The 26457-nt window shown below is 42.7% G+C and overlaps 1 protein-coding gene across 4 annotated transcripts in view; it reads left to right on the top strand.

Moving 5' to 3' along the window:
* Positions 1 to 26457, top strand: part of PCSK5 (proprotein convertase subtilisin/kexin type 5) — a 299903-nt gene that overhangs the window by 36992 nt on the left and 236454 nt on the right. For all 4 annotated transcript variants that reach the window (XM_073345119.2, XM_073345120.2, XM_073345121.2 and 1 more), the window contains exon 3: positions 25915 to 26028. In XM_073345119.2, coding sequence (XP_073201220.1) covers positions 25915 to 26028 — 114 coding nt within the window. The remainder of the gene's footprint in view (positions 1 to 25914; positions 26029 to 26457) is intronic.

Here is a 26457-nt window from a genome sequence, read left to right as displayed (position 1 = left end):
GGAAAAGGACTGGTACCCCAGGAACAATAACATGGCCTCCACCGTCCTGGTGAGAGTAGGGAAAGGTATTCCCCTTTGTTTTGTGTTGGAACTGGTTTCTTCTTCTTCTTCTTCTTCTTCTTCTTCTTCTTCTATTTTTTGTTTTTGTTTGGCAGAGGGGCAATCCTGAGGCCTGCCTGGAAAATATTGGGAAATAACCCCTTTTTGGGAGAATAAACACAGACCAGAGTAGGGCTGACTTACTGTAGGCCCCAATCACCAGAAGGGGAAGCACTGAGCCTGCCGAGGTGGAGGAAATGCCTTGCCACATCCCTGTTCTTAACTCTGGCAGGATAGCAAGGTGGAAGTTTGTGAGAGGGTAGAGGAAGGAGGAACAGTAGCTGCCACAAATAAATCATCATGTTGCTATGTAGCAGTGTTTGTACCAGTTCAAAGTGCTAAACAATAAGTTAGGCTGACATGGGGTTTAGCTAGCTGAAAGTCTGGGAAAAAGGATGGATTTCACCACAAGATTATGGTGTTGCTTTGGCAAGGAATCCGGCGCGGAAGTTGAGAAACTATTCCTTGGGAATCTTGCCAGTAGTAAGAGAGAATGTACTCCTTTCTTCTTGATCAGCATGCTTGTTATAGATATAGAGGAGGGTTGGGGGTTTTCACAATAAAAAGTGGGACGGTCAGGAAGATGTTGTTCAATTTTTTCTGGATTTAATATGCCAGGATTGAAGTCTTAGGTTGAGTTAAAGGGAGGCAGGGGGAACAGAACACCCAACTCTGCCAATTAGTATATCACACAGTGAAGGGTCAGCATGAGAATTTCATTATGGGGCTAAAGCCCCAGGCTTTTTAAAAGCGATGGTTTGGACTTTCAGCTTAGAGCAATTCTGGAGAGGAGTTATTATGGGAAAGTTTGTGTTTAGCATTGACAATGCTAAGTGTAAGTTGTTAAATGTCATTAGTGAACAAGAAGATTCTGTTAGCCAAACAGAATGACAAAGCTGTTCAACAATGAGGCCAGGTGAGTTACTGAAGTCTGTGTGTGTAGCCATAAGCATACGAGCACTTAGAAGAAAAAAATCAATACTAGTGGGTAAATAATGGCAACTGTCCTGTTATTTTTCACATTTAAAGCTTGATCAGTGAGTTGAAAAGGCACTATATCAATGAAATATTATCCTCATGGGCGCTGCATTTCATTGTGTCTCATACTTGTTGTACCAGTCATCCTTCCTCCTTAACCTTAGTCTGGATCAAGAGGCAGTCTTGCTATTCGACAGGTTTCGAGTAACAGCCGTGTTAGTCTGTATTCGCAAAAAGAAAAGGAGTACTTGTGGCACCTTAGAGACTAACCAATTTATTTGAGCATAAGCTTTCGTGAGCTACAGCTCACTTCAAATTGAGCTGTAGCTCACGAAAGCTTATGCTCAAATAAATTGGTTAGTCTCTAAGGTGCCACAAGTACTCCTTTAGTCTTGCTATTGCTACCCTTGCTAAAGGATCCTGCCGCTTGGTGAAATTAGATCATGAATTGGGTTACTGACTTCCAGTGTACAAGAGAGCATAGAAAGATTTCACGTTAATACCTGCCTCCTGAGTATTAAACAGTTTGATATGAACATGGACAAACTAATACATAATACTTGTTACAAGTTGATTCTATTATAATTACTAAAAAGAAAAGGAGTACTAGTGGCACCTTAGAGACTAACCAATTTATTTGAGCATGAGCTTTCGTGAGCTACAGCTCACTTCATCGGATGCATTCAGTGGAAAATACAGTGGGGAGATTTATATACATAGAGAATATGAAACAATGGGTGTTACCATACACACTGTAACAAGAGTGATCACTTAAGGTGAGCTATTACCAGCAGGAGAGCGGGGGGTCGGGGGGGAGGAGGGAGAGGGAACCTTTTGTAGTGATAATCAAGGTGGGACATTTCCAGCAGTTGACAAGAACATCTGAGGAACAGTGGGGGGAAGGAGGGTGGGGAATAAACATGGGGAAATAGTTTTACTTTGTGTAATGACCCATCCACTCCCAGTCTCTATTCAAGCCTAAGTTAATTGTATCCAGTTTGCAAATTAATTCCAATTCAGCAGTCTCTCATTGGAGTCTGTTTTTGAAGTTTTTTTGTTGAAGAATTGCCACTTTTACGTCTGTAATCGAGTGACCAAAGAGACTGACGTGTTCTCCAACTGGTTTTTGAATGTTATAATTCTTGACGTCTGATTTGTGTCCATTTATTCTTTTATGTAGAGACTGTCCAGTTTGACCAATGTACATGGCAGAGGGGCATTGCTGGCACATGATGGCATATATCACATTGGTAGATGTGCAGGTGAACGAGCCTCTGATCGTGTGGCTGATGTGATTAGGCCCTATGATGGTGTCCCCTGAATAGATATGTGGACACAGTTGGCAACGGGCTTTGTTGCAAGGATAGGTTCCTGGGATAGTGGTTCTGTTGTGTGGTGTGTGGTTGCTGGTGAGTATTTGCTTCAGGTTGGGGGGCTGTCTGTAAGCAAGGACTGGCCTGTCTCCCAAGATCTGTGAAAGTGATGGGTCGTCCTTCAGGATAGGTTGTAGATCCTTGATGATGCATTGGAGAGGTTTTAGTTGGGGGCTGAAGGTGATGGGTAGTGGCGTTCTTTTATTTTCTTTGTTGGGCCTGTCCTGTAGTAGGTGACTTCTGGGTACTCTTCTGGCTCTGTCAATCTGTTTCTTCACTTCTGCAGGTGGGTATTGTAGTTGTAAGAATGCTATACCACCCTATACCGGAAACCTACTGACCACTATTCCTACTTACATGCCTCCAGCTTTCATCCAGACCACACCACACGATCCATTGTCTACAGCCAAGCTCTACGATACAACCGCATTTGCTCCAACCCCTCAGACAGAGACAAACACCTACAAGATCTCTATCAAGCATTCTTACAACTACAGTACCCACCTGCTGAAGTGAAGAAACAGATTGACAGAGCCAGAAGAGTTCTTGTCAACTGCTGGAAATGGCCCACCTCGATTATCACTACAAAAGGCTCCCCTCCACCCCCCCCCCCGCTCTCCTGCTGGTAATTGCTCACCTTAAGTGATCACTCTCGTTACAGTGTGTATGGTAACACCCATTGTTTCATGTTCTCTATGTATATAAATCTCCCCACTGTATTTTCCACTGAATGCATCCGATGAAGTGTGCTGTAGCTCACGAAAGCTTATGCTCAAATAAATTTGTTCGTCTCTAAGGTGCCACGAGTACTCCTTTTCTTTTTGCGAATACAGACTAACACGGCTGCTACTCTGAAACTTGTCATTATAATTACTGGTGTTCTAACACCCTGTTTATGATGCTATAAAGTGTGTGCAAGAAGGGTTTTTTCCCCTTTGTTTTAGTTTGTGAGTGAAATTGGTGCTTATGAAAAGTGACTGATCTTAGCACTTGTTTAAACCAGGTTCTGCATTCACCCAGCTTTGCCATTGCAGCTCAATCCTGATCTTCAAACCTCCGTATGAGTCCTGGGCCACTCAAGCAGAAACTAGCAAAGATGGTGTGATTTTGTGTTGTGAATGAATGGGGTTGGTATGAGACCACCATATGCACTATTAACCTGTGACACAATGTGGGCTAGACTGTAATCTTCCAATTTGCCCAGAGTGAGGGCAAAGCATAGTTGCACTGTCCAAAGCAGGAACTGAATTGAGAGTCGTGACCCTTGTTCTGAAACAACTTTCTTCCCCCTCTGCACCAGCTTAGTTGTGCCTGTGAATGCATTGGAGAGGATGAAGTGAACACACTTTGTCCCTGCCTGCACATTCTCTTTCCACTTGTGTGGGACAGGGACTAGTGGCCCAGAGGCAGCTGCTCTTTCTCCCACAGAAACCACTGGATAACCTGTGCAGTGGAGTAGGGCAGCTCACAATTGAACCCTCTGGGACTGGAACCTGAAGGACTACAAAGGTGACAGCCTAGTGCTACTGCATCCCCCAACCCTTGAATGCAAATATATTTTGAATTATCCGTGATATGTCCTTTGTTCCAAGAGTATGGGCCAAATTACAATATCAATGGGGGTAACGTAGCTATTTTTCATCAATAAAATGTTTGTGCATAAATGACAATTCCTATTTGTTGATCTACATTGCACAGAAAGCTTTAACAAAGTTAATCATAATGCTAACTGGACTGTGGTTTAGTAATAAAATTAAATACTTTGTGTGACAAAGTTCCTGCTCTACCTTGGTGGGTCTTGTGCTTACTGGTGGATTTGCTCGCCTTGGAGCTTCACGACAGCCCTCAGCTTGGCCATTTTTCTCAACCCACAGCCAGGTCAACTCCTCCTGTGTCTGACCAAGAGTTGGGAGGATTTGGGGGGAACCCGGGCCCACCCTCTACTCCGAGTTCCAGCCCAGGGCCCTGTGGAAATGTAGCTGTCCAGTGTGCCTTCTGGAACAGCTGTGTGACAGCTACAACTCCCTGGGCTACTTCCCCATGGCTTCCTCCCAACACCTTCTTTATTCTCACCATGGGACCTTCCTCCTGCTGTCTGATATTGCTTGTACACCTCAGTCCTCCAACAGTATGCGTTCTCACTCTCAGCTCCTAGTGCCTCTTGCTCCCAGCTCCTCACATGCACACCACAAACTGAAGTGAGCTCCTTTTTAAAACCCAGGTGCCCTGATTAGCCTGCCTTAATTGATTCTAGCAGCTTCTTGATTGGCTGCAGGTGTTCTAATCAGCCTGTCTTAATTGTCTCCAGAAGGTTCCTGATTGTTCTGGAACTGCCCCTGTTACCTTACCCAGGGAAAAGGGACCTACTTAGCCTGGGGCTTATATATCTGTCTTCGATTACTCTCCTATAGCCATCTGGCCCAACCCTGTCACATTTGTTAATATCTAATTCCACTACATTCAGAAAAATCCTAATTTTTTCTATTAATGCAAACAAGCAAAGAAACACAACCTCAGAAATAATCACTACCTGATGAAATTCTTTTTTTGATGTTTTCTGCTAAAAAGTGGAGCTCAGTCAGCCCGTCCTGCCACACCTGGAGATGTTAGACTTGGCGACAAACTATCCTGGGCTCAGCTGGACAGTGGAGCCTCTTACAACTGCTCTGGCATGGTAGAAAACCTGGACATAGGAGTGCAGTACTATGGCTGCAGGGGCCTGACTCAGGTCTGGTGGGGAAGGAACCCAGAGACACTGACACAGAGGTTATTTGCCTTCCCCTCCTTAATTACCTGGACCTTAGAAAGCAACATTGTATTTCAGAAAATTTAAGTTATCTATTTGCCAGGTAAATTTTAGATCTCCTTTGCAATGACAATCTCATTGATAATTGTTAGGCAAAAAATGGAGATTAGTCTGGAGGTTTTAACTGGCTCCCTTTTGTAATTAGTGTAACAAATGGCTTGGGAAATGGAGACACATGTATTTAGTAGGATTGCCTTCTCTTGCTATTTCTTCACAGCAGTTTTTTTTTAAGCTTGCTGTGATACTGGCTGCAAGGATGGAGAATCACTTAGTGACCAGGTTGGCTAGCGACACTGCCCTGCACTATGGGGTGGAAAAAGTAATTATAGACCCTTGTCCATTTTATCAGTCATCACAGCATCTTTGGAAACCCAAGGTCAGAACAACTGGCAGGTATCACATTCCAGCAAGTAGCAGAGTTTTGATTAAGTTCTTTGAGCTTTATGATGAATGAGAATTATGACAGCTTTTTGGGGGATCTTCGGGAGGCTGGTGGTATGGTCAACTGTGACTGCTGAGATCAGAACATTTAAAAACATCTAAGTCATATATCGGTCTCTGTAGCATCATGGCTGCTGAAAAAAAGGGGTCAGAAAAATGGGATGTGTGTTGGGGGCTCTGTCTGTTACAGGGGGCTCTTTCCAGTGGAAAACCGCTGAAGCAACCCATTGTGAAAACTGCAAAACACCCAATGGCTTCAATGGGAGTTTGACATGAGTAAGTGTTCTTGAAAATCATCCTTAGGCACCTATTTACGTTTGAAAATCTGGCTTTCTGTGACCTTGGGGGAGATTTTTCCCAGTGACTCTGCATCAAATGTGCCCAGTATACAGGAAAACTGATGTTGTTTGTAACTGCAAACCAGAAGTCAAACCCACCTGAAATCTAGAAATAAAGCTGTTTTCTGTCTGGTTTCTGGATGACTGTCATCAATGAGAAGGATCTGCAGCTGGGGTTTTTTTTGAATTCGTTGAAAAGAATCCAGCTCATCTCCCCACAGGAGTAAAAACTCTTAGTTCTGTCACTAATGTAAGGCGATACAACTAAGGCTATGTCTGCACTGTGTAACTACAGAGGTGTGAGTTGCAAAGTGCATCAAAATGTTCCGCTTTAACTGCCCTGTGTGGATGCTCCTGGCGCAAACAAAAAGGTATCTAGATTGCCTTAACATAGTCCTGTTTGACAGAGGACTATGTTAATGTATTAGCAGGTAACTTCTAGTTTGGAGCAGCAACTCCCACATGGGGCAGTTAGAATGCGCAACTTGTAGTCCACACAGTGGTGCAGTGTAGACAAGCCCTGTGTATGTTCAATTTGCTCACTTCATGAGTGAAGAGGCTCACATTTTACAGTCACTTTTTTTTTTTTTACCATACCTGCAATTTAAGGCTGGCTGGTGCCAATAAGCGCACATTGAAAATTATACACGAAGGTGCTGTCTACATTAAGGCAATTTGCATCAGTGTAACTACATCAGTGGCACAAACCACTGTGGTAGATGCACTTCACTGGTATAAAATGGGGTTTACACTTTAACGGTGCATGCTTAATGAGTGTACACTTAAAAAATCCTGCAGCCTTGCACAGCTCAGCTCTCTAGACGTGAACACTCAGAGTTGGCAGAATTTTGTAGCGTGCATTGGCAGCAGCCCAAAAGGGGAAAGTGTTATTTTCATTCCCACAGAACTTAAAAAACTGCTGAAGGTTTTTGCGCAAACTTTTAACAACAATTAAAAATCACTCTTAGGTAGAAACCAAGTATAGGAAATTTCAGCCCAGAAAAATATTTCATAATGCTAACAATAAATGTGTAAAAGCAAAGGGTTATAAAGGAAACTCTTTGGTGACCTTAACTTTGTGGATGCTCCCAGGTATTAATAACATTTGAATTACTTTACAGTTCAGGTAACACATTACAAGCTCTTGCAGGGAAGCACAATAAGTTATGTGAATTGTAACGAAAAGGGCAGCTGAATGAAGTAATAAGTTAGGGAGAACCAATGCTCGTCAGAGTCCTCCGAGCGGCCCTGAATAGTAATTCTTTGTTCTAATAGCTCAACAAAGAACACAGCAGCATTGGCTTCTGAAGTGGTCTCCGTGCAATGTTCTGAGTCTTTACTCCATTTACATTGCCAGCAATGGAAAGATAGAAAATTGCTGTCTCAGCTGCTGGGGTGGGTATCATTTCAGAATGATCCAGAAATGGAGGAAGTGGAGTGATCCTGGTTTTGAATCGGGGAAAGGGATGACGATCTGGAAAAAGCTGATCCTGCAGGGTAAAGTGCCAGAATATCAGCCACCTTTCTGATTGCTGGTAACCAGCCTTTGAGGCAACGTCCCCTTCTCCACCTCTTTCCCCCAAAGCCCTTTCAACGTCACTCACTCCTCTCTCCCCAGTCCCCCCATCGCTCACTTGATCATCTCCACCTCTCTCCCCCTGCTCAGCTGGGCTCTTTCTGCTCTGGTGCTGGGGCCAGAGCTGCTACAGCCTGACAAGGAGGCTGACTGCGGGGCAGGGGGAGATGCTGGGTCATTAACACTTTTGGTCCCCTTTTTCGATAGGACTTTCCGGTTGAAAATCAGACACCAGGCAACCCTAGCCCAGCACATAGAGAAAGAAAAAACATTTTGGAAAGGAGCTTCTCAGAGCAGACTATCTAGGAATGTGACAGAACACCTCTTACACAGCAGGGAAGTATTTCCTAAGAGGAATCAGCTCCATCTGACATTGATGATATTGGTTACAATACAGGATAGTCATAGAAAAATTGGCTGAAGGTTTTTGTTATGTTTTGTTTTGTTCTTGCCTTTGGAAATCTTTCTAGTAGCAGTGTACAGCCCTGATGTAATGTGTGGGTTTGCTGTGCAACTCATTGCCAGCTGCTAATGGCAACTTTCTCTCTCAGATATTGTGGATCAGAGCAAAGAGCAGGTGTTCACAATGTGCATAGATAATTTGGCACCTCTCTGTTAATGAGCAAAGATAATGGAAGACGGATGGAGCTGGCAAAAAAATTGAATCATGTCAGCCCTTGTTTTATTTTAGGATCATTTCAGAAAACGTGAGCATCACTCAAGATTGGAAAACCTCTCTCATTCCCGTTGACTCTTTAGTATATCAGGTCCTCCCCTTACTTTAATCAGGATGGTTCAGTGGCCAACCTTGGGTTCTGCTCTCACCTGGGCTATTGACTCTCTGTGTGATCTTGCTCAAATCACTTCACCTCTTTATGCTTCAAATTCCCAACCTGGAAAATGGGACAATGATGTTTACCCAACTAGTTAAAAAGTTTTGAGAGCTACAGACGAAAAGTGCTAATGAAGTATTATTAAAGTCCTGGAAACCACACTTCACTTAGTGGATTTCATATATTTGTATTCCAGAGCATTTTATGAATTAACACAATTAATTTTGTAATGAAATAAAGCATTCTGTCATTCTAAATCCTCTCATATAATCTACTTAGAACCAGTCGTCTCTATCAATATGTTGGCCATCACCTACATAAAACTCATTTAACCTTGATTCAAGTTTTGACATTGTTTGAAATTTTTCCCTGTTCAAGTGACAATGCATTCCATCACTCAGACTGGCACTGGGATGCCAAATACAATAAGAGGGCAATATGTTGATTTGCCTTCATTTTTGCAAAGGATCCAAATCAAATACATCTTTGTAGGTACATTAAGCAAACTTAAAATCAATCTGCTCTTTAACTGGTCGCCACTGTAATGAGTTCACAACTCACATAATAATCCAGACTCTCTGTATGCAAAAGACCTCTTTCTCTTTTACCAGGATGAGGCTGGCATACTGTCTTGCTCCACTTGTCCACTTAGTAGTTACTGGTAGATCAGACAGTCCTGAGAAAGGCAGCTGTATAATCCCATGCTCTCACAGTCTTTGTGGGAAACATGGTTTTCTAGCTCTAACTCTGTGGGTTTTCATGTTACACTGGTAGGAAGTAGAACCATCTAGGAGCCTCTAGTATTTAAAGACAGTGTTCAGTACACTGTTCTATAAATCCTCTTTCCCATATCCAGTTTAATGTCCTAGCCACTCCAGTCACTAGGTCAGGCGCTTCAGTGCACAAGCTACAAGAAGAGGGGAACTGGGTATAACAGTCACCAGAAGGAAAGGTGTGTGAAAGCCCTCGTGTTTGCCTAAGGTCCTGAAGTCCTTGCCTTGGGGAGATGAGGTGTCTTGTGTAATATATCCCAGATGGCATCAAACAAGCTCATGACTGCATGCTTGAGAAGGCAAGCTCATGTTTGTATGGTTGGGGCCCGCATTAGCTGAAAAAAAAACAAGTCTTTTATTGAAGCAGAGAATATTCAGAACCTCTAATCAAATAAAGAATCACGTTTATAGTAGACCACCTTCAAAACCTTTCATCACTACAGAATATGCATCAAAATCACACACAAACATTACCATCTGAGCGACATAAATGTAGATAATAGTCATTTCAGGAAGCACCAATCAGAACACACTTTAACCCAGGGGTTCTCAAACTGTGGGTCAGGACCCTTCAGGGGGTTGTGAGGTTATTACATTGGGGGGGTCGTGAGCTGTCAGCCTCCCCCCCAAACCCTGCTTTGCCTCCAGCATTTATAATGGTGTTAAATATATAAAAAACTGTTTTTAGTTGATAAGGTGGGGTCGCACTCAGAGGCTAGCTATGTGAAAAGGGGTCATTAGTACAAAAGTTTGAGAACCACTGCTCTAACCTCACTTATGTGGTCTAATTGGAAATCTAAAACTCTGATATATTCGAATGAAAAGTGTTCAATGAAATGTCAGTGATGAAAATGGATTCTTTATTTTCTTTTTTCTGTATTATTTATATTATGGAGGGTGTTATGAATTATGAGGTCAGGGAAACAGCTTTCGCAAAATGACTGTTGTTGGCACTCTTCTTATGTCAAAATGCACAGGATTGCCAGCAAGTTGCAAACCATGGTACTGCCCTGACTTCACACATGAATTTAAAAAAGCACTAGCCAGCACATTCATTAATCAAGCATTGCTCCACCTTTCTTGTGGACTGACCTGCAGAATCTGACAGATACCATGTAACCGACAGCACTGTCAGTGGTTTTTCAGGTGTGGGAATAATACTTCAGTTGAGAAAACATTTGGTGTGCTTCTGGCTACTGCAGTGATTCTCAAACTATTGTACTGGTGACCCCTTTCACACAGCAAGCCTCTGAGTGCGACCTCCCTTATAAATTAAAAACACTTTTAATACCATTATAAATGCTGTAGGCAAAGCGGGGTTTGGGGTGGAGGCTGACAGCTCACAACCCTCTGTGTAATAACCTTGCAACTCCCTGAGGGGTCCTGACCCCCAGTTTGAGAACCCGTGGGCTACTGGATCTAGGAAGGTGAACTCCAATCTTTTCCCATTTGCACTGGGAATTAGACTACATTTTCCCCTGAGGCTGGATATATGCTTCTTTCATGAGTAGCAAAATGTTTCAGAAGGTGATGATGGGGTTTAAGAGCTCTAGCAATCTCAGTGTTTTAGTAGCAACAAACTGCGCTGCCAGCTGGGAGACTAGAGTGCAGGAGCTCAGGTCAGAGGCCAAGAAAAAGGAGATGAAGTCATCAGAGTTTGTGATTTAAAGGAAATTGAACATTCTTCTTTTCCTTCCCTGCACTCCTGGCTTGAGATAGCAATCAGGTTAGATCCACTTTCTTGATTTGTAGTCAGAGAACAGGGACAAAAATATCAGTTGTCAATGAGATAGGGGTGATCATTAAGGCTAATGTCCTGGCTACAAAGAGGTATATTCCCCAGAACCAATGAGGTGTAATAGTAAAAGATGCCCCTGGCCTTTGCCTAAGTTGCAAAAGAAATAAAAAATGACCACAGCACTAAGGCTAAACCTGAAGATGCAGATTTCTGGCCCAATTCTGGTCTCTAATAAACAGCCTGCTTACCTGAGACAAGGATTCAGCCTTTTTTGTTTTTTTATGATTAGCGTTACACAGCAGCAATGGCACAAAGACGAAAAATGTCACAAGGAGGTGCAATCAACTTACATTTTTAGTTGCCAAAACCAAGTATTACAATAGAAAAACACTCGATTTAATTAGAAAAGTTATATGTTTGGGTGAAGCTGTTGTGGTTGAATTTTTCCATCATGTAGTTATGGCAGGGATTTCCACAATGGCAAAGTACCATTAAACAAAGCTGCTGCCTAGTATAAAGTACATTGGGGAGCGGGGGGTGATTTCTTTTAAAACAGAAACAATAATATATGAGAACTTCTTTCAGCTGTATCCTGGCCAGCAGAGAGGCCACTGAGGAATGGCTATATCGATATACCATTTTAGGTCCCAGTGAATCACTAGGTTGTGGCTGCTCTGTACTGCCTCCACAGCCCTCAGTAGATTTTCTACCACTACTGGCACCAGGATCTATGCAGGCAGAAGCCACTGAAGACCCTGGAATGAAGCGGCCATTATCGTTGAAAACTCGTGGCGATCAGGGGAGGTCCCAGATGATTGGAAAAAGGCAAATATAGTGTCCATCTTTAAAAAAGAGAAGAAGGAGAATCTGGGGAACTACAGACCTGTCAGCCTCAACTCAGTCCCTGGAAAAATCATAGAGCAGGTCCTCAGGAAACCATTTTGAAGCACTTGGAGGAGAGGAAGGTGATCAGGAACAGTCAACATGGATTCACCAAGGGCAAGTCATGCCTGACCGACCTGATTGCCTTCTATGATGAGATAGCTGGCTCTGTGGATATGGGGAAAGCGGTGGATGTGATATATCTTGACTTTATCAAAGCTTTTGATATGGTCTTCCACAGTATTCTTGCCAGCAAGTTAAAAAAGTATGGATTGGATAAATGGACTATAAGGTGGATAGAAAGCTGGCTAGATCATCATTGATTAACGGATCGATGTCCAGTTGGCAGCCAGTATCAAGTGTAGTGCCCCAGGGATCTGTTCTGGAGCCAGTTTTGTTCAACATCTTCATTAATGATCTGGAGGATGGGATGGATTGCACCCTCAGCAAGTTTGCAGATGACACTAATCTGGGGGGAGAGGTAGGTATGCTGGAGGGTAGGGATAGGGTCCAGAGTAACCTAGACAAATTGGAGGATTGGGCCAAAAGAAATCTGCACGTAGGACTGAAGAATCCCATGCACTGCTACAGGCTGGGGACCGACTGGCTAAGTGGCAATTCCTCAGAAAAGGACCTGGAGGTTACAGTCGATGAGAAGCTGGATATGAGTCAACAGTGTGCCCTTGTTGCCAAGAAGGCTAACGGTATATTGGGCTGCATTAGTAGGAGCATTGCCAGCAGATGGAGGGAAGTGATTATTCCCCTCTATTCGGCACTGGTGAGGCCACATTTGGAGTATTGTGTCCAGTTTTGGGCCCCCACTACAGAAGGGATGTGGACAAATTGGATAGAGTCCAGCAGAGGGAAACAAAAATGACTACAGGGTTGGGGCACATGATTTATGAGGAACTGGGCTTATTTAGTCTGCAGAACAGAAGAGAAGAGTGACGGGGGATTTGATAGCAGCCTTCAACTACCTGAAGGAGGCTTCCAAAGAGGATGGAGCTAGGCTGTTCTCAGTGGTGGCAGATGACAGAACAAGGAGCAATGGTTTCAAGTTGCAGTGGGGAGGTCTAGGTTGGATTTTAGGAAACACTATTTCATTAGGAGGGTGGTGAAGCACTGGAATGGGTTACCTAGGGAGGTGGTGGAATCTCCATCCTTAGAGGTTTTTAAGGCCCGGCTTGATAAAGCCTTGGCTGGGATGATTTAGTTGTTGATGGTCCTGCTTTGAGCAGGGGGTTGGACTAGATGACCTCCTGAGGTCTCTTCCAATCCTAATCTTCTATAATTCTATGAATCTAGACCATTGGAATTACTCTGGATTTATACTGGTGTTACTGAGAGCAAAATTTTGGCCCAGTGGGAGATTTGTGTGCCTAGGAATTCATTTAGTAAATGATTTGAGGTTATCTGAAAATAGCAAATGCAGATTTCTCAAGGACTTAAATGATTCATGGCCAGAGTTAAAGGACTAGCCTAAGGAGAGCAAAAATCCATTCGACAGTTCAATAGAGCTTTTTTTTATATTACTGGAGTGATTGGATTGTCACTCCAGTAATATAAACACAAAACCCCAAGACATTTCAAGTATAAGATGTTAGACTCCAAAGCTAATTAAAATACTGTGGTAAAGGGTTTTTAAAATTACAATCCCCTACTGGATACTTGGTTCTGCATCTGATTTAAGAATTCCTAAGGAGACGCATTTAGGCATATGTTAGCTAAAGACATGTCATATCATTTTGTGTTCAATGCAATATTAATACTAACCCTCATGGTATAATAAAACAGCACAGAATATATTGTAGTATCCCCAAATCAGTCACATTAATATGATTTTTAATCAAATGGTGTGAACTTAGCCTTGGGTATCATGCAAAACAAAATAACTGGTTGTAGGTATTTCACAGTTCTATTTCCTTGTTATTTGTGAGCAGTTACAAACTTGTGTGGCCAGGAAACTAGAATGGCTTATATTAACAGTTGCCATAAGGCAGGAGTGAGGATCATTTTGGACTTCGCAAAGGGTGAATTATCCCTGAAACTGATTCTGAAGCCTGTGAACTTGTTACTGTAGCCCCAAATTTTAAAGGTAAAAAGTCATGAAGAAACATGGTTATTCTAAAAAGACTGGTTTAAGGATTGTGGATGGTATTGTGTTAAAACCACAAGACTGGGAATCAGGAGACCTTTGTCTAATTCTCAGCTTTGCCCCAGACTTGCTGTGTGACTTTCAGCTGGTCACTTTGAGCCAGATTGTGGCCTGCCCCTACTGCAATGCACAATGTGGGAGGCTGCAAGGAGCCTGCTCTCCCCCTCTTAGTTCCCCCCACCCTCCACATAGTTGCAGCCATAATGTAAGGGATGTTGAGGGCCTTTTCGAAGGGGTAGAGATGAGAGTGGGACCACACCTCACTGTAGCCCACATACAGTCATATAAGTCATCCATCCTGCCCACCTGTGGAGGGGAAATCATGCTGCAATTCTCCTACATCAGAGGTTCCCAAACTATTTTTGCTGAGGCCCTCCTCAGAAAATATATGCCCCCTCACAGGAACTGGGGAAGAGCGGAGAGGGACTGACAGGTCACCATGGAGGGGTGCCCAGTACTCATGGGGGGCCGGGGTCGGGGAGAGAGGAGTTCCCAGTAGCCACAGGGGCTGAGGTGGGGAAGGACTGCCCTGTGTCAATGAGGGTGCAGGGGGTGGTCGTGGAGGGAACCCAGAACCCGGGTCGGGGCCAGGGGTTACTCATCACGTAGCAGTTGAGAAAGCCTTCTACTCCCAACAGTGGTTAGTTGGTTTCAGCTGCTGGGACCTGGTTCCCTGCCCATCTCACTCCCCCGCCCACAAGAAAGTGGAAGGGGGCTGCATTGGAGGTTCAAGGTCAGGAGAAAAGTGGAAAGCTGCACCTTCTGAGAACTGAGCCCCCTGCTAGACAGAATCCCCTGCTGACCATGGTCCTTCTGTATGGTCTTGACTGCTTCCCACGCGCAGGGTCTGTCCTGCAGGGGAAGTGGATGGCACTCGAGGCCCTGGGGCTGTGCTGAGCAGGGGCCCTGTCCGAGAGGGGAGGTAGTACTCCCATGGTGTAGCCTTCTGCTCCCTACTTGTGGAGTCCCCACTGGCCTCCCCAGCAAAGGAGGGTAACTGCTGGTTGGTGTCTGCTGCAGTGGAGGCATGTGATGGGAGCCTGGCAGCTGAGGCTACCCACACACAGCCCCATACACTTACCCTGTGACACAGATCCCCTTGATACAAAAGAACATAGGCTTGGTCTGCATTTAAAAGTTAGATCAACATAGCTACATCAGTCAGGTGTTTGAAAAATCCATACCCCTAACCAATATAGCTATGCTGACCTGACCCCCACTGTAGATGCAGTTACATCAACAGAAGAATGCTTCTGTAAGCATAGCTCTTAGGGATGTAAAATGCTATTAGGGATGTAACCAACCTTAACTGTTAACCCCGGTGGCCCTGCACCAGCTGGAGGGACCCCAGCACCGGCCACGCCAGGCCAGCCGGTGGGATCCCTGCCTTGGCCGTGCCAGCTGACGGGACCTCAGTCCCGGCCAGGCCAGAGCAACTCCAGCTCCAGCCATGTTAGGCCTCCCGGAGCTACCTTGGTTAATGATTAACTGGTTAAATGATATAATTTTAATCGTTTAACCAGTTAACTTTTTAAACCAATATTTATATCCCTAATAGCTATCATCATTCATGGAGGTGGTTTTCCTGCACTGATGGAAAAACTCCTTTTGTCACATACGCTGTGGGGTTATGCTACGATATACAGAGTACTTTGTGAACATGTATATGTTAAGCTGTGATATCTATATCACTATGATGGAAAGATGGATTACTTGCATATAGCAAAGTGGATAGACACATTCACAATAAATCTGATTGGCTTTTTCATGTCAGTGAGACTTGAAAAAATATGCATTGAATTTCTGACAAGCCTTTCAGCTGCTTTGCTCCACAGGTCAAACTATTATAGTCTGCCCTGCTGTTACATAGGATGTATTTACACAGACACAAGTAGTAATTTCAAACATTTTTCCCTCTGCCTCCCAGATTGTCTTGACCTGGTGTTTGTTTCTTTCTTTTATCATGCTTTTTCAGAATGTGTGTCGCATAATTATGTCAACGGTTTTGATTGTGGATAGACATTGACCCTTTTTGAAGATGCACTTTGTCAATCAATGAGAATGTATCACTTAGCGCTGTTGGATTCATTAACTTTTATCCAACTTTAGACCCCGGCAGTTTATGGGGATTTGAAGAAATGGTATCTGCAAATCATTTCCTATGCTCTTGAATTGGGTCAACAGCTACTTTGTCCTACAGTCTTCAACCATTTTTATGTGCAGACCGGCTACTGTTACTGAGAGGCTCGAAGTGCTGGTACAGAGATGGAGAAATTAAGCCCGTTGTTTGTTTGTTTTTTAAAAGATCAATTCTTTAAAGCATTGTTTTTAAAATAACATGAAGAGCTCACCAATAATGGTTTGGTTTTTTTCAAATTTTCAAACTGGAAATGTGTAAAAACTTTTCATAAATCAAATGCCTAAAGTTACATGTGGCTTTTAGGGTGTTGGAGTGTCATCCTCATGCAGATAGACATTTTAGTTCTAGGTCTTCAACTTCATGGGTTTTGTACTGTTGAAATGTGAAATACAAATTGAGAATGCTTAGATATAGTTTGTGATTTGGAAGGTATAGGGATATGAGAATACACACCTTCCATTCTCTATTCCCCTTGCTAAATATCTCCTTCCATCTTTAGTCAATCTAAGACAATACCAACCTCATCTTGATCAATATAAGAGACAAGTCCTCTAGTTATTATTCAAGACTAACTCAGGCAAAACTCCCCTTGAAGTCAGGAGCAATTACAGAGTATGGGCTGGAAGTATTGGCTCTAAGATAATATCAAAACACCATAAATTGTATCTTTAAAATTTCTAAATGTTTCCCACATTTTGTCCTGTATCCACTGCTAAAAATCTTGTCATTCCATTGAACATGAAATCCCATTATGCTTCTGTTGAGAAAAGGAAAAAAGTATTGTAGTGTCTTTACACTCCTTGTATATGTGTTAAGCGCAGTCTTTTTTATATAAAAAGAGCTTGGTGACGTTATAATCGGTTAGTGTACTGATTTTTTATATCTGGAAACCTCATTTCAAATCATGTTGATGGTTTTGGTGGTCATATCCTACTCCATAGTGGGCATTTGCCAGAATCATCACACAGCTTGGCATGAAGAAGAACTCAGAAGAGGGCCCTGAGGAGGCTGGGATGGTAGATGTGTTTTGCAGATTATGAATGAGATAGAGTGTTGTGAGGGAGTTCACAAGAGCACCAATCCAGTTGGCAGCACTGGAAGTGATCAGGGGAAGGGGGGACTCCCACAGTCCAGTGACTTGACATTCATGTATGCTACAGGCACCTATCTATGCACAGTTCTTGCCAGCAGGAGTAGTCTGGCTGTTCATGTGTTTTAGGGGGGTCAATAAGGTGTAATCCTTGAAGAGATAAGGGTAACACTATTACATATATCTGTCCATGTGGTTTGTGGCTTTCATCATGCTAATCACATAAAATAGTCAATCACCAAATCTATTAAATTGTTAAGTTCATTGACTGCAAAAAGACAATGTCTATTGTCAAAAGGAAAAGGAGGACTTGTGGCACTTTAGAGACTAACCAATTTATTTGAGCATAAGCTTTCGTGAGCTACAGCTCACTTCATGTCAAAAGGCGATTCCCTGGCTACCCACCCCAGTAAGTGAACGTGTTGCCTGCTGGCCAGTCCACCTTTCCCCATGACATCTCCCACTCACTCATCCAATACAGCCATCCAAGTTCATTGCTTGTTTTTGACATTTCCCAAGACTCTTGTCTGAGGTGGTTCTCTCTCTCTCTCTCTCTGTCTGTTTAATCTGTTGTGTTTCTAAAGTCCCTGTTTTCTTGGTAGCTGAGCAGCTATTTCTATTTCCAATTTACAGACATAGGCTAGGCTTAGGTGAATGGTGGCTTGACAATTGGACCTATGAGTGCATTGGGAGTGGCATTCGCATGCAGCCTGTCTATCTAGACTCAGGGCCCACATATGCATGTTTCCAATGCTGCAAGGCTAAAAGGATAGATTCTAGTGTAAAACCCACTTCTTATTCATAGTTGGCATCCACTGTTTTTTCTTCTTGTGTACCCCTCCCTTCTCCCTGCATAGGGCAGGATTTTGCCTTAAGTTTGTCTGTAGCTGTTGCTATTTACCTATCACATTCACATGCACTGTATTTGCTCAAAGAAATAGAAAATGTAAACTACACATCTCCAATGCCATTTGAAAATTAAAAAATATTTTACTGCAACAAACACACTGAAGTGTTATTAAAAATAATGACAAAGCCCTCAATCCCCAAAAGATGTTGAATAGAAATAGTGCAGTTAAGATGCATGGCCCATATTATAATTTCCAGTGTTTTGAAAACTTTTTAGAAAGCTACACTTGTGAAACATTGGTGTGGTTAATTTTTTTCTGATTAAACGTATTCAGTATTCTGTTAATTAACAGTTAGTTTTTTCATCTCTTGACAACATCTTATGTTCAATCACTTTCATTTTCACTGTTCTTACAAGACAACTTTTGCATTCATTACACTGAATGAGTGAGAGAGTAAAGTGAGAGAAAAGTGTTTTGCTGTATGAAAGATAACATCTCATCGTTTTGTTTAGCTCCTCTTTTTTAAAAGGGCCATTTGCGTTAGCTCAGAGCAACTTGTATTCAGCAGCACTGCTTGCATGTCAGTAAAGAAGAGCAATATTGTGCACAGAACAACCCTGTAAATGCTGAGATGAGGAGACTGGAAATGATGATTTTTATTTGAAGTAGTTTGGTCTCCAATCTGGGTTGGCTTTGATTTCTAGACATTCAGGAAATGGAACTTTCGGAGCTGAAGTCAATTGGAAAATGTGCACTGTTCCCCCTCAGCTAAGTGTGACTTTATGGAAATGTTAGAATGCACCTCATTGTTTGCATAGAGTCTCCTTTTGGCAAGAAGTAGGAATCTGTATAATCACTTACTCCAGAGATTTTCCTTCAAGGACTAGGGGATAGGAAGTGTGAACTGGACACTTTTTAAAAGGAAACATTTTTAAACAAATGAACTTTTTTCATACAGAATCAGTCAAATCCATGCTATACCAGCCATTGGGCAGTGAAGCGTGTGTATATATATGCATGAAATGAGAAATGGAAATGTATGGCAGGACATTTAAATAACTGCTGAGTTTTGATCTATTCATCAGTATTACAACCCAGGGATCAGACAGTTTAGACAAGACCAACTGGCAAGCTTTCTGTTCACTAACTAAGGAAAAAGCTCTGTTGCTCCATGGAGTGAGTACTGTCGAAGTGATAGTTTCTGTAAACTAAATGTCATGTTTCTAATGCACCTGAGCTCCTTTTCTGAGAAAATGAGTCTCCTGTGATGCTTTTAATTACACTCCAAATGAGTGTGTTGGTACATCCTCAATGCAATTATAACAGATTATATTATAACAGCTATTAAAACAGATCCCAACAGAGGGTGTTGATTAAAAAAATGCACAAGCACCAATGGAATGAGGACTGTGATTAGGCACAGTGAACTGGGCTGGATTTTCCTCCATCTGGGCTCCTTGTGTTGTCATTTGTATCTGTGCAAAGTGAATCAAATCAGAATGGTAGCATTTTACACCCACTTTGTGATGTTATAAATGCCTACCCCCGGAGCAAGAGAGGGACAAGATGGGTGAGGTAATACTTTCTATTGAACCAGCTCCTGTTGGTGTAAGGTACAAGCTTTCAAGTGACACAGAACTCTTCTTCAGGTCTGGGGAAGGAAAAAAGAGTTTCTGAGTTAAATACAAGTTGGAACAGATTGTTAAGAGTAAGGGGTAACACATTGTAGGAGGCCATTTATAGGGTTACATTGTTATGTAAAAGCGGTTTGATATGGGCCATTACAGATTAGCAGGTAGAGATGTTACTAATTATTGTAATGAGCTATGAAGCCAGTGTCCCTATTGAGTTCATGATTTTTGGTGTCTAACAGCGTTATGAATTTAAGTACCCAGACTCACCTGTTGAAGGCGCTGTGCAGATTTCCTTTGTGGACAATTACTGAAAGATCAGATTTTGAGTGATCACTTTGTTAAAAGTGTTCACAAATGGGTGATATGGTGTTTTGTCTTTTATCCTGTTTCTGTGTGAGTTCATTTGAGAGTGTGGTGATTGTCTGGTTTCACCCACATAGTTGTCATTGTAGCATTTAGTGCACTGGGTTTGGTACACCACATGTTGTGATAGGCATGTGTAGGACCCATGGATCTTGAAAGGTGTGTTGTGGGAGGACGGTATTGATCATCGTAGCATTGGAGATATGTCTGCAGGTTTTGCATCTTTTTTTTTTTGGTCTGGTCTGGTACTGCTTTGAGTTGGTGTCCTGGTCTCTGGGGAGCTTTCTTCTTCTGATGAGCTTGGTGAGTTTGGGGGGTTATTTGAAGACCAGAAGACGGGGTTTAAGAAAGATTTATTTCAGGATGTGGTTCTCATCAAATATGAGTTGTAATTTTTTGATGATACCCACTGTGGGAGGGTAGGTGACAGCTAGGGGTATGCAGGCAGTGGTTTTCCCCCGTATATTGAAGCAGGCACAGGTGCCAACTTTTTTCTGTGCCGGTGGGTACTTGCGCTCCGCCCCCGGCCCCACCCCTGGCCCTACTCCACCCCTGCCCCAAAGTCCCCGCCCTAACTCCACCCCTCCCTGCCCCTATTGGACCCCTCCCCAAATCCTCACCTTGGCCCCATCTCCTGCCCAAAGAGCGCCGCGTTTCTCCCCCCCCCCGCCCCCAGGCTTGTTGCGCGAAACAGCTGTTTCGCGGCACAAGTGCTGGGAGTGAGGGGGGAGAAACAGAATGCGGCGGCACGCTCAGGGGAGGAGGCGGAGTGGAGGAGAGGCAGAGGTGAGCTGGGGTGGGGAGCTGCTGGTGAGTGCAGAGCACCCACCAATTTTTCCCCGTGGGTGCTCCAGGGCTGGAGCACCCACGGAGTCGGCGCCTATGGAAGCAGGTTCTCTTGGAGTATTTGGGTGGCCCTTGACAAGATGTGATCTTTTTCTCTGGTGGAGTGTTCTTGTCTGATGAAGGTGGTTTTCAGTGTGTTTAGGTGTTTATCCTGGGCTTTCTCTTCAGAGCAAATTCTGCAACATCTGAATGCCTGGCTGTAGATAACAAATTTTGTGGTGCATCTGGAGTGGTTGCTGGATCTACATAGGTAAGTATGGTGATCTGTAGGTTTCTTGTATGTAGTCATTTGGATGGTTCTACTGTTGAGGCTGATCACAGTGTCCAAGAAGTTGATGCTGGTGTGAGAATGTTCTAACAAGTTTGATGGATGGCTAGTGGTTGCTGATGATGTGGTAGAAATCCATTAGGGAGTTTAGGTCTTCTGTGCAGAGGATGAAAATATCATTAATATACTTCAGGTATAACATTGGCTTCATGGAGCATTTTTCCAGAAATTCTTCCTCAAGTTGGCCTATGAAGAGGTTGACATGTTGGGGAGCCACTCTAATTCCCATGGCTGTTCTCATGGTTTGGACAAAATGTTTGTAGTTAAAGATAAAGTCACTATGGTTGAAGATGAAAGCATTGTACGTTATCTTGTAGGTATTTGAGGCAGGCAGTGATACCATCATGGTGAGGATATTGGGGTTTAAGGAGGTGGCATCTATGGTGGCAAGGATTGTGTGGCAATATGGTGGCAAGGTATTCTGGGGAAGTTGTTTATGTTACAGAGTTTCTGGAGGAACTTGATAGTGACTTGAAGAAATCTGGCCTTTTGTGTGGTGAGTGGTTTGAGGATGAGTTCTATGAGTCCTGTTATTTCTTTAGTAAGAGTGCCAGGGTCAGATATGATCGGTCTGCCTGGTTCCCTGGTTTGTGTTGCTTGGGAAGCTTGTAGAAGGTCTCTGGAGTGATTTACTGGTGGTGAGGTTGTAGAGCTTTTCTTGGAGTTGCTTGGGGAAGGAGTTGATGGTATCTTTACATTTTGGTGTGAATTGTGGTTTGGGGTCTTCTTTTAGTTCTTTATAGTGGGTGGTGTCAGAGAGTTGTCTGTTGGTCTCATTGACACAGTCATCACAATTAAGGACTTCTGTAGCATCCCCTTTTTCTGTTGGTTTGATCACTATCTGGTGATTGGATTTTAGGAAATGTGTAGCTATCCTTTTGGTGGTAGAGAGATTATAGTGGATGTAATGTTTGTTGAGGATTTCACAGTCCATTTTTTTCCTGACACAATTATTGTAATGATCCAGTGTGTAGTTTTGTCCACTGGGAGGTGTCCAGTCAGATGTCTGTTTATTCATATGACTGGTGGGGGGGATGTGGTTGTTGTGGGTGGTGTCATCTTTACTGTGAAAGAATTCCTTGAGGTGGAACCAGTGGAAGAATTCTTTTAGTTTCCCACATGTTAATATAGTGTCAGGTTCTGTGGTGGGGCAGAAGTTCAGTCCTTTGGAGAGTACCGGTCCTTCAGCTTTGGTTAAGGGTAGTCTTGGTAGGTTAATGATGCTGGGGTGTCTTGTAGTGTCCATATGCTGGGTCACGGTGTCTTGGTTTCTCCTAGAGGTAGTGTTCTGTTGGTTGTGGAGCTGTTGTAGTTGGTTCCACTTTTTCTTTTTGAGTTGGATTGCTGGCATCAGGTTTTTTAGACTGATGTTTTGGGTTTCCTGCATGATATCCAGGTAAGTTTCCTGATTTTTTTCTTCCAGTGTGTGGGAGCATGTGATCATTTCATGTTTGTGGTGGTCCCTTTTGGAGTGTGTAAAGTGCAGGAGATGGCTCCTCGATTTTTCTGAGGTCCTTCTGTAGAGCTGGTCAGCATATTTGAAATACAAGGAGCAAGTCAGTGGAGAATCAGGCTCAGTGTATCAGAATGCATCATTATGGTGCAAATGTATCTGCTGTATATATGTATTTACAGTTTGGTTTTATGGTAGGACAGTGAGTTATATCATCTGTCATTCCAGTATTTGGACCTGATCTTGCAAGCTTCAGAGCACCTTCTGCAAAGTGCTCACATCCTCAGCTCCCACTTACTTCATTAAGAATGAAGGGTGCTCATCTTGCAGGAAACATTCAGTACCTCTCAGGTCTGATCCCAGTGATAGACAAATAGGTTCTTTAAAACACAATTGCTAGCCTCTTTTGCCAAACACAGTGAATTGTTTCCTGAAACAATCTCCGTCGATAGTATATTGAAATGCAAAGCCCTCGTGCTCCTAAATGATGAGAACACTGATTTACAAATGAGTTCAATTTTATACATCAAAATCTCTCTATGTACCAAGTAATTGCTCTGGGTCCATGGTGGATGGGAATGATGCAGTGAGGGAGGGTTTATGATTGCTGGCACTAAGGAATTTTATGATAAGTGTTCTCAGTTATTTGATCTGAGACAAAATAAACTATTTGTACCTCTTGAAACATCTATATGCAGATTAGTGTTGAGATCACATTGCTGTATTTGTTAATAAAGCTTTCAGCCTTCACAAGCACTGTTATTTTGCATTCACTTTCAGCTTTTTTGTGGTCAGCAGCAGAGTGTAAATGTTTGTGCAATGTAGACATCAGAGATCCCTTGTTATACTGAAAATGTGACTAGTCATAAGCAATAAAGGCTAAATCAAAAAAAGATTTGGAGTTTGGGTTTGCATAAGCCTTGAAAACCTTGATTGCTTATCCAGCTGTATTGAAGTTTCACTTCTCCCTGACCTCAACAAGTCAGGGTCAGATTAAGACAGGTTCATGGTCCAAGGGGACCTAGTTTGCCAGTGAGTCAGCTAAGGTGCAGCACATGTGGCCTTGTATGTGCTAGGAAGCGTTGGGTTGTTTTACATGGCAGGAAGAGTTGGAAAAAAACAAGGATCCATTATCAGGGTCTGGAAGAGAGAGTTCATGCCGCCAATAGGGGGCTGGGAGGGAGCATCTGTTGAAGATCTATGGGACACCAACTTTTTTGATGGGACAGAGTTAAAAATAATTTGGCTCCCATTTAACCTTAATATGTCTCTCTTCTGTGTTCAGTAATTGCCATCAGTAGAGACTCAGTTCTTTGGTCCTCTCCCTTGGCATCTGGCCAGCTACACTCTATATGTCTTGGATACTCCAGGAATTTGCTGCTTCAGAGGTGCCCAGGAATGATTGGCTGCCTTCCCTTTCTGAATGAAGCTCTGCAGTGTGTAATATTTAATGGCAGCAGACAACCCAGTAAATATTCCCAGGCTTGCTGAGAAGTCCATGAGATGGATTTCAGCCAAGCCAGACGTACTGTTGGAAGAGGAAAGAGGTGGCCAGAAGAGAAAGGGGACTTATCAAAACTTTCTCAATTCCCTACCACCCACAGATATAAGAGGGGTAGATTTTGGAGGATTTGACAGAGAAAAGGGACTTCAACTTGCTTACACAGCATCAACCAGCTCCCTCCTATTCTGTGCCTGTTGACATCCCAGCTCTTTCTGTCGAAACCATGCCGCTACCACTGACCTGAAGCAATTCTCAGGTAGCGATGTTGCTTAGTGCAGAGGGAAAAACTATGTTTTCACAGTCCCCACACTGTCCTCTACCACCATATGGAAGTGGTACCCCATAGAACTCCCTCACAGAAGGGATTCCACAGGTTCAAAGATCCCTCTTTCTCCTCTCACCATGATCTGCATTCCCTGTCTTCAGAAGCCAGGGAAGCATGGGGCCATCAATTTTCACTCATGCATAACTCCCATTATAATCAGTTGGAGTTTTGCCTGGTTTAGGATCTCAGGATTTGAACTAGAATTAAGAATGAATGGTTGGACACATTTTTCTGCTATGGGAAAACATTAATATTGTCCCTAGCTAGTGACTCTGAGCTGGAACAAGAAAATAAAGATGTGCTTTGAAAGTAAAGTTTATTTTTGTGCGTGTGTGTGTGTACATGCCTGGGAATCAGGAGTGCAAGGTACAGAGCAGGCTGTTAGCAGGTGATGGCTGCGTTTCTTTCTTTGGAAGATGTGAATTGAACTTTTATATTTTTATTCTGTACCAGCAATACAGCAGCAATATGAGCTGTTGGTAAGCCACAAGCATGCAAGTAAAATCTGGGTTTGACTGTGGATAGTTTACAATATTTACATTTATAGCAGCAAGTTCCCATTTAGAAAGGTTAATGGTGTTGGGGGTGGGGAGAAGCATTACAAATTAATACCTGCTGTGGACTGGATGTCACTTTTGGTATCGCCTTTCTGAATGTGTTTAGAGTCTTTGATGAGGTGTCTGACAGAGAAGAAGCTTAACTTTGGAAGCCTGATTTTGACCTTGATCTCTTATTTCATTTATATTTTGAGCTTCTTGTTGTAATTTAACCTATTAGCCTGTACTCTGCTGCTTTTTTCTGGGAAGTACTTTAATTTTACAGAAAATACAGTTCCTGAAAACTGAGTGAATCGTGACAAATAATCTCATTGCAATGAATTATATCTTATTTTTTTGGTCTTTTCATGAGGTTGATTCAGTTATTGGTTAAACAGAGCTTTTGAATACATTGCAGTATTAGCAGTTGACAAGAAAAAACTTAAATAAAGGAAAAAGAAAAAAAAACTTGGAAATCCCATTTGTTTTCTTTTGAGTAACTGTTAATCTTTGTGTTTATAAATAAAAAATGGGGTGTTTATTAATTATTTATTATTAATAATAAAGAATAATAAAATATGCAATGGCATTGGTCAATAGATGATAGCTAATTAAGTCCTGTTAGGAGGGGATTTAAATAGTTGTGCACAGCAACATGTAGTACTAACTAATTTGGTATATTTTCCTGCGAACTAAATGACAAGGTGAGCTTTGCATTCCCTTTGCCAAAATGAACACTTTAAGATGAAATAGACTTGGACTTCAGTAATGGGAAACTTCCCAAGATTGCTCACATTTCTTGATAATCTCCATGGAACCCTAACACTTACCAAATATTTTTTTTGTTGGCAGGTGGAGTGGATACAACAACAGGTAGTTAAAAGAAGGATAAAGAGGGATTATAAACCTGGTGGTACCCAATCCACTTATTTCAATGATCCCAAGTGGCCAAGCATGTGGTACATGGTAAGTATAAAGGCAGCCATTGGCTCTGATTCATGCTAATCGTTTATTTGCTGTGCTATGATCCTCTGTAGGGGACAAAATAGTATCTTCAGAAAAAGGCAAACTTTCTTCTCAGTTTTACATGAACTAAGGAAGGGTCTGTAAACTCTTTACAAGTATAATGAGTGCTTCCTATTGCGGTGCTCTTGGAATTTTTAACTATAGAATAAAGTTTCATCAGTGGGGAGGGGAAGGGACATAACCATGGTCTATTTGAGAAAGGGAAAAAAAAAAACCTCCTCTCTGGCTGCCCAGTTCCCTGCCACCAAGACCCCACGTAATACAAATAATTCCCATTGACTCCAATGTCAGCTGTATCATCAAGCAAGGGAATGGAGACCAGAAATATGTCTTTGTGACAGTAGTAGGCACACAGATATGGTGTGTTAG

Source organism: Lepidochelys kempii, chromosome 5 (genome assembly GCF_965140285.1).
Source record: "Lepidochelys kempii isolate rLepKem1 chromosome 5, rLepKem1.hap1, whole genome shotgun sequence".
Classification (NCBI taxonomy): Eukaryota; Metazoa; Chordata; order Testudines; family Cheloniidae; genus Lepidochelys; species Lepidochelys kempii.
This window is presented reverse-complemented; position numbering and strand designations above follow the sequence as displayed.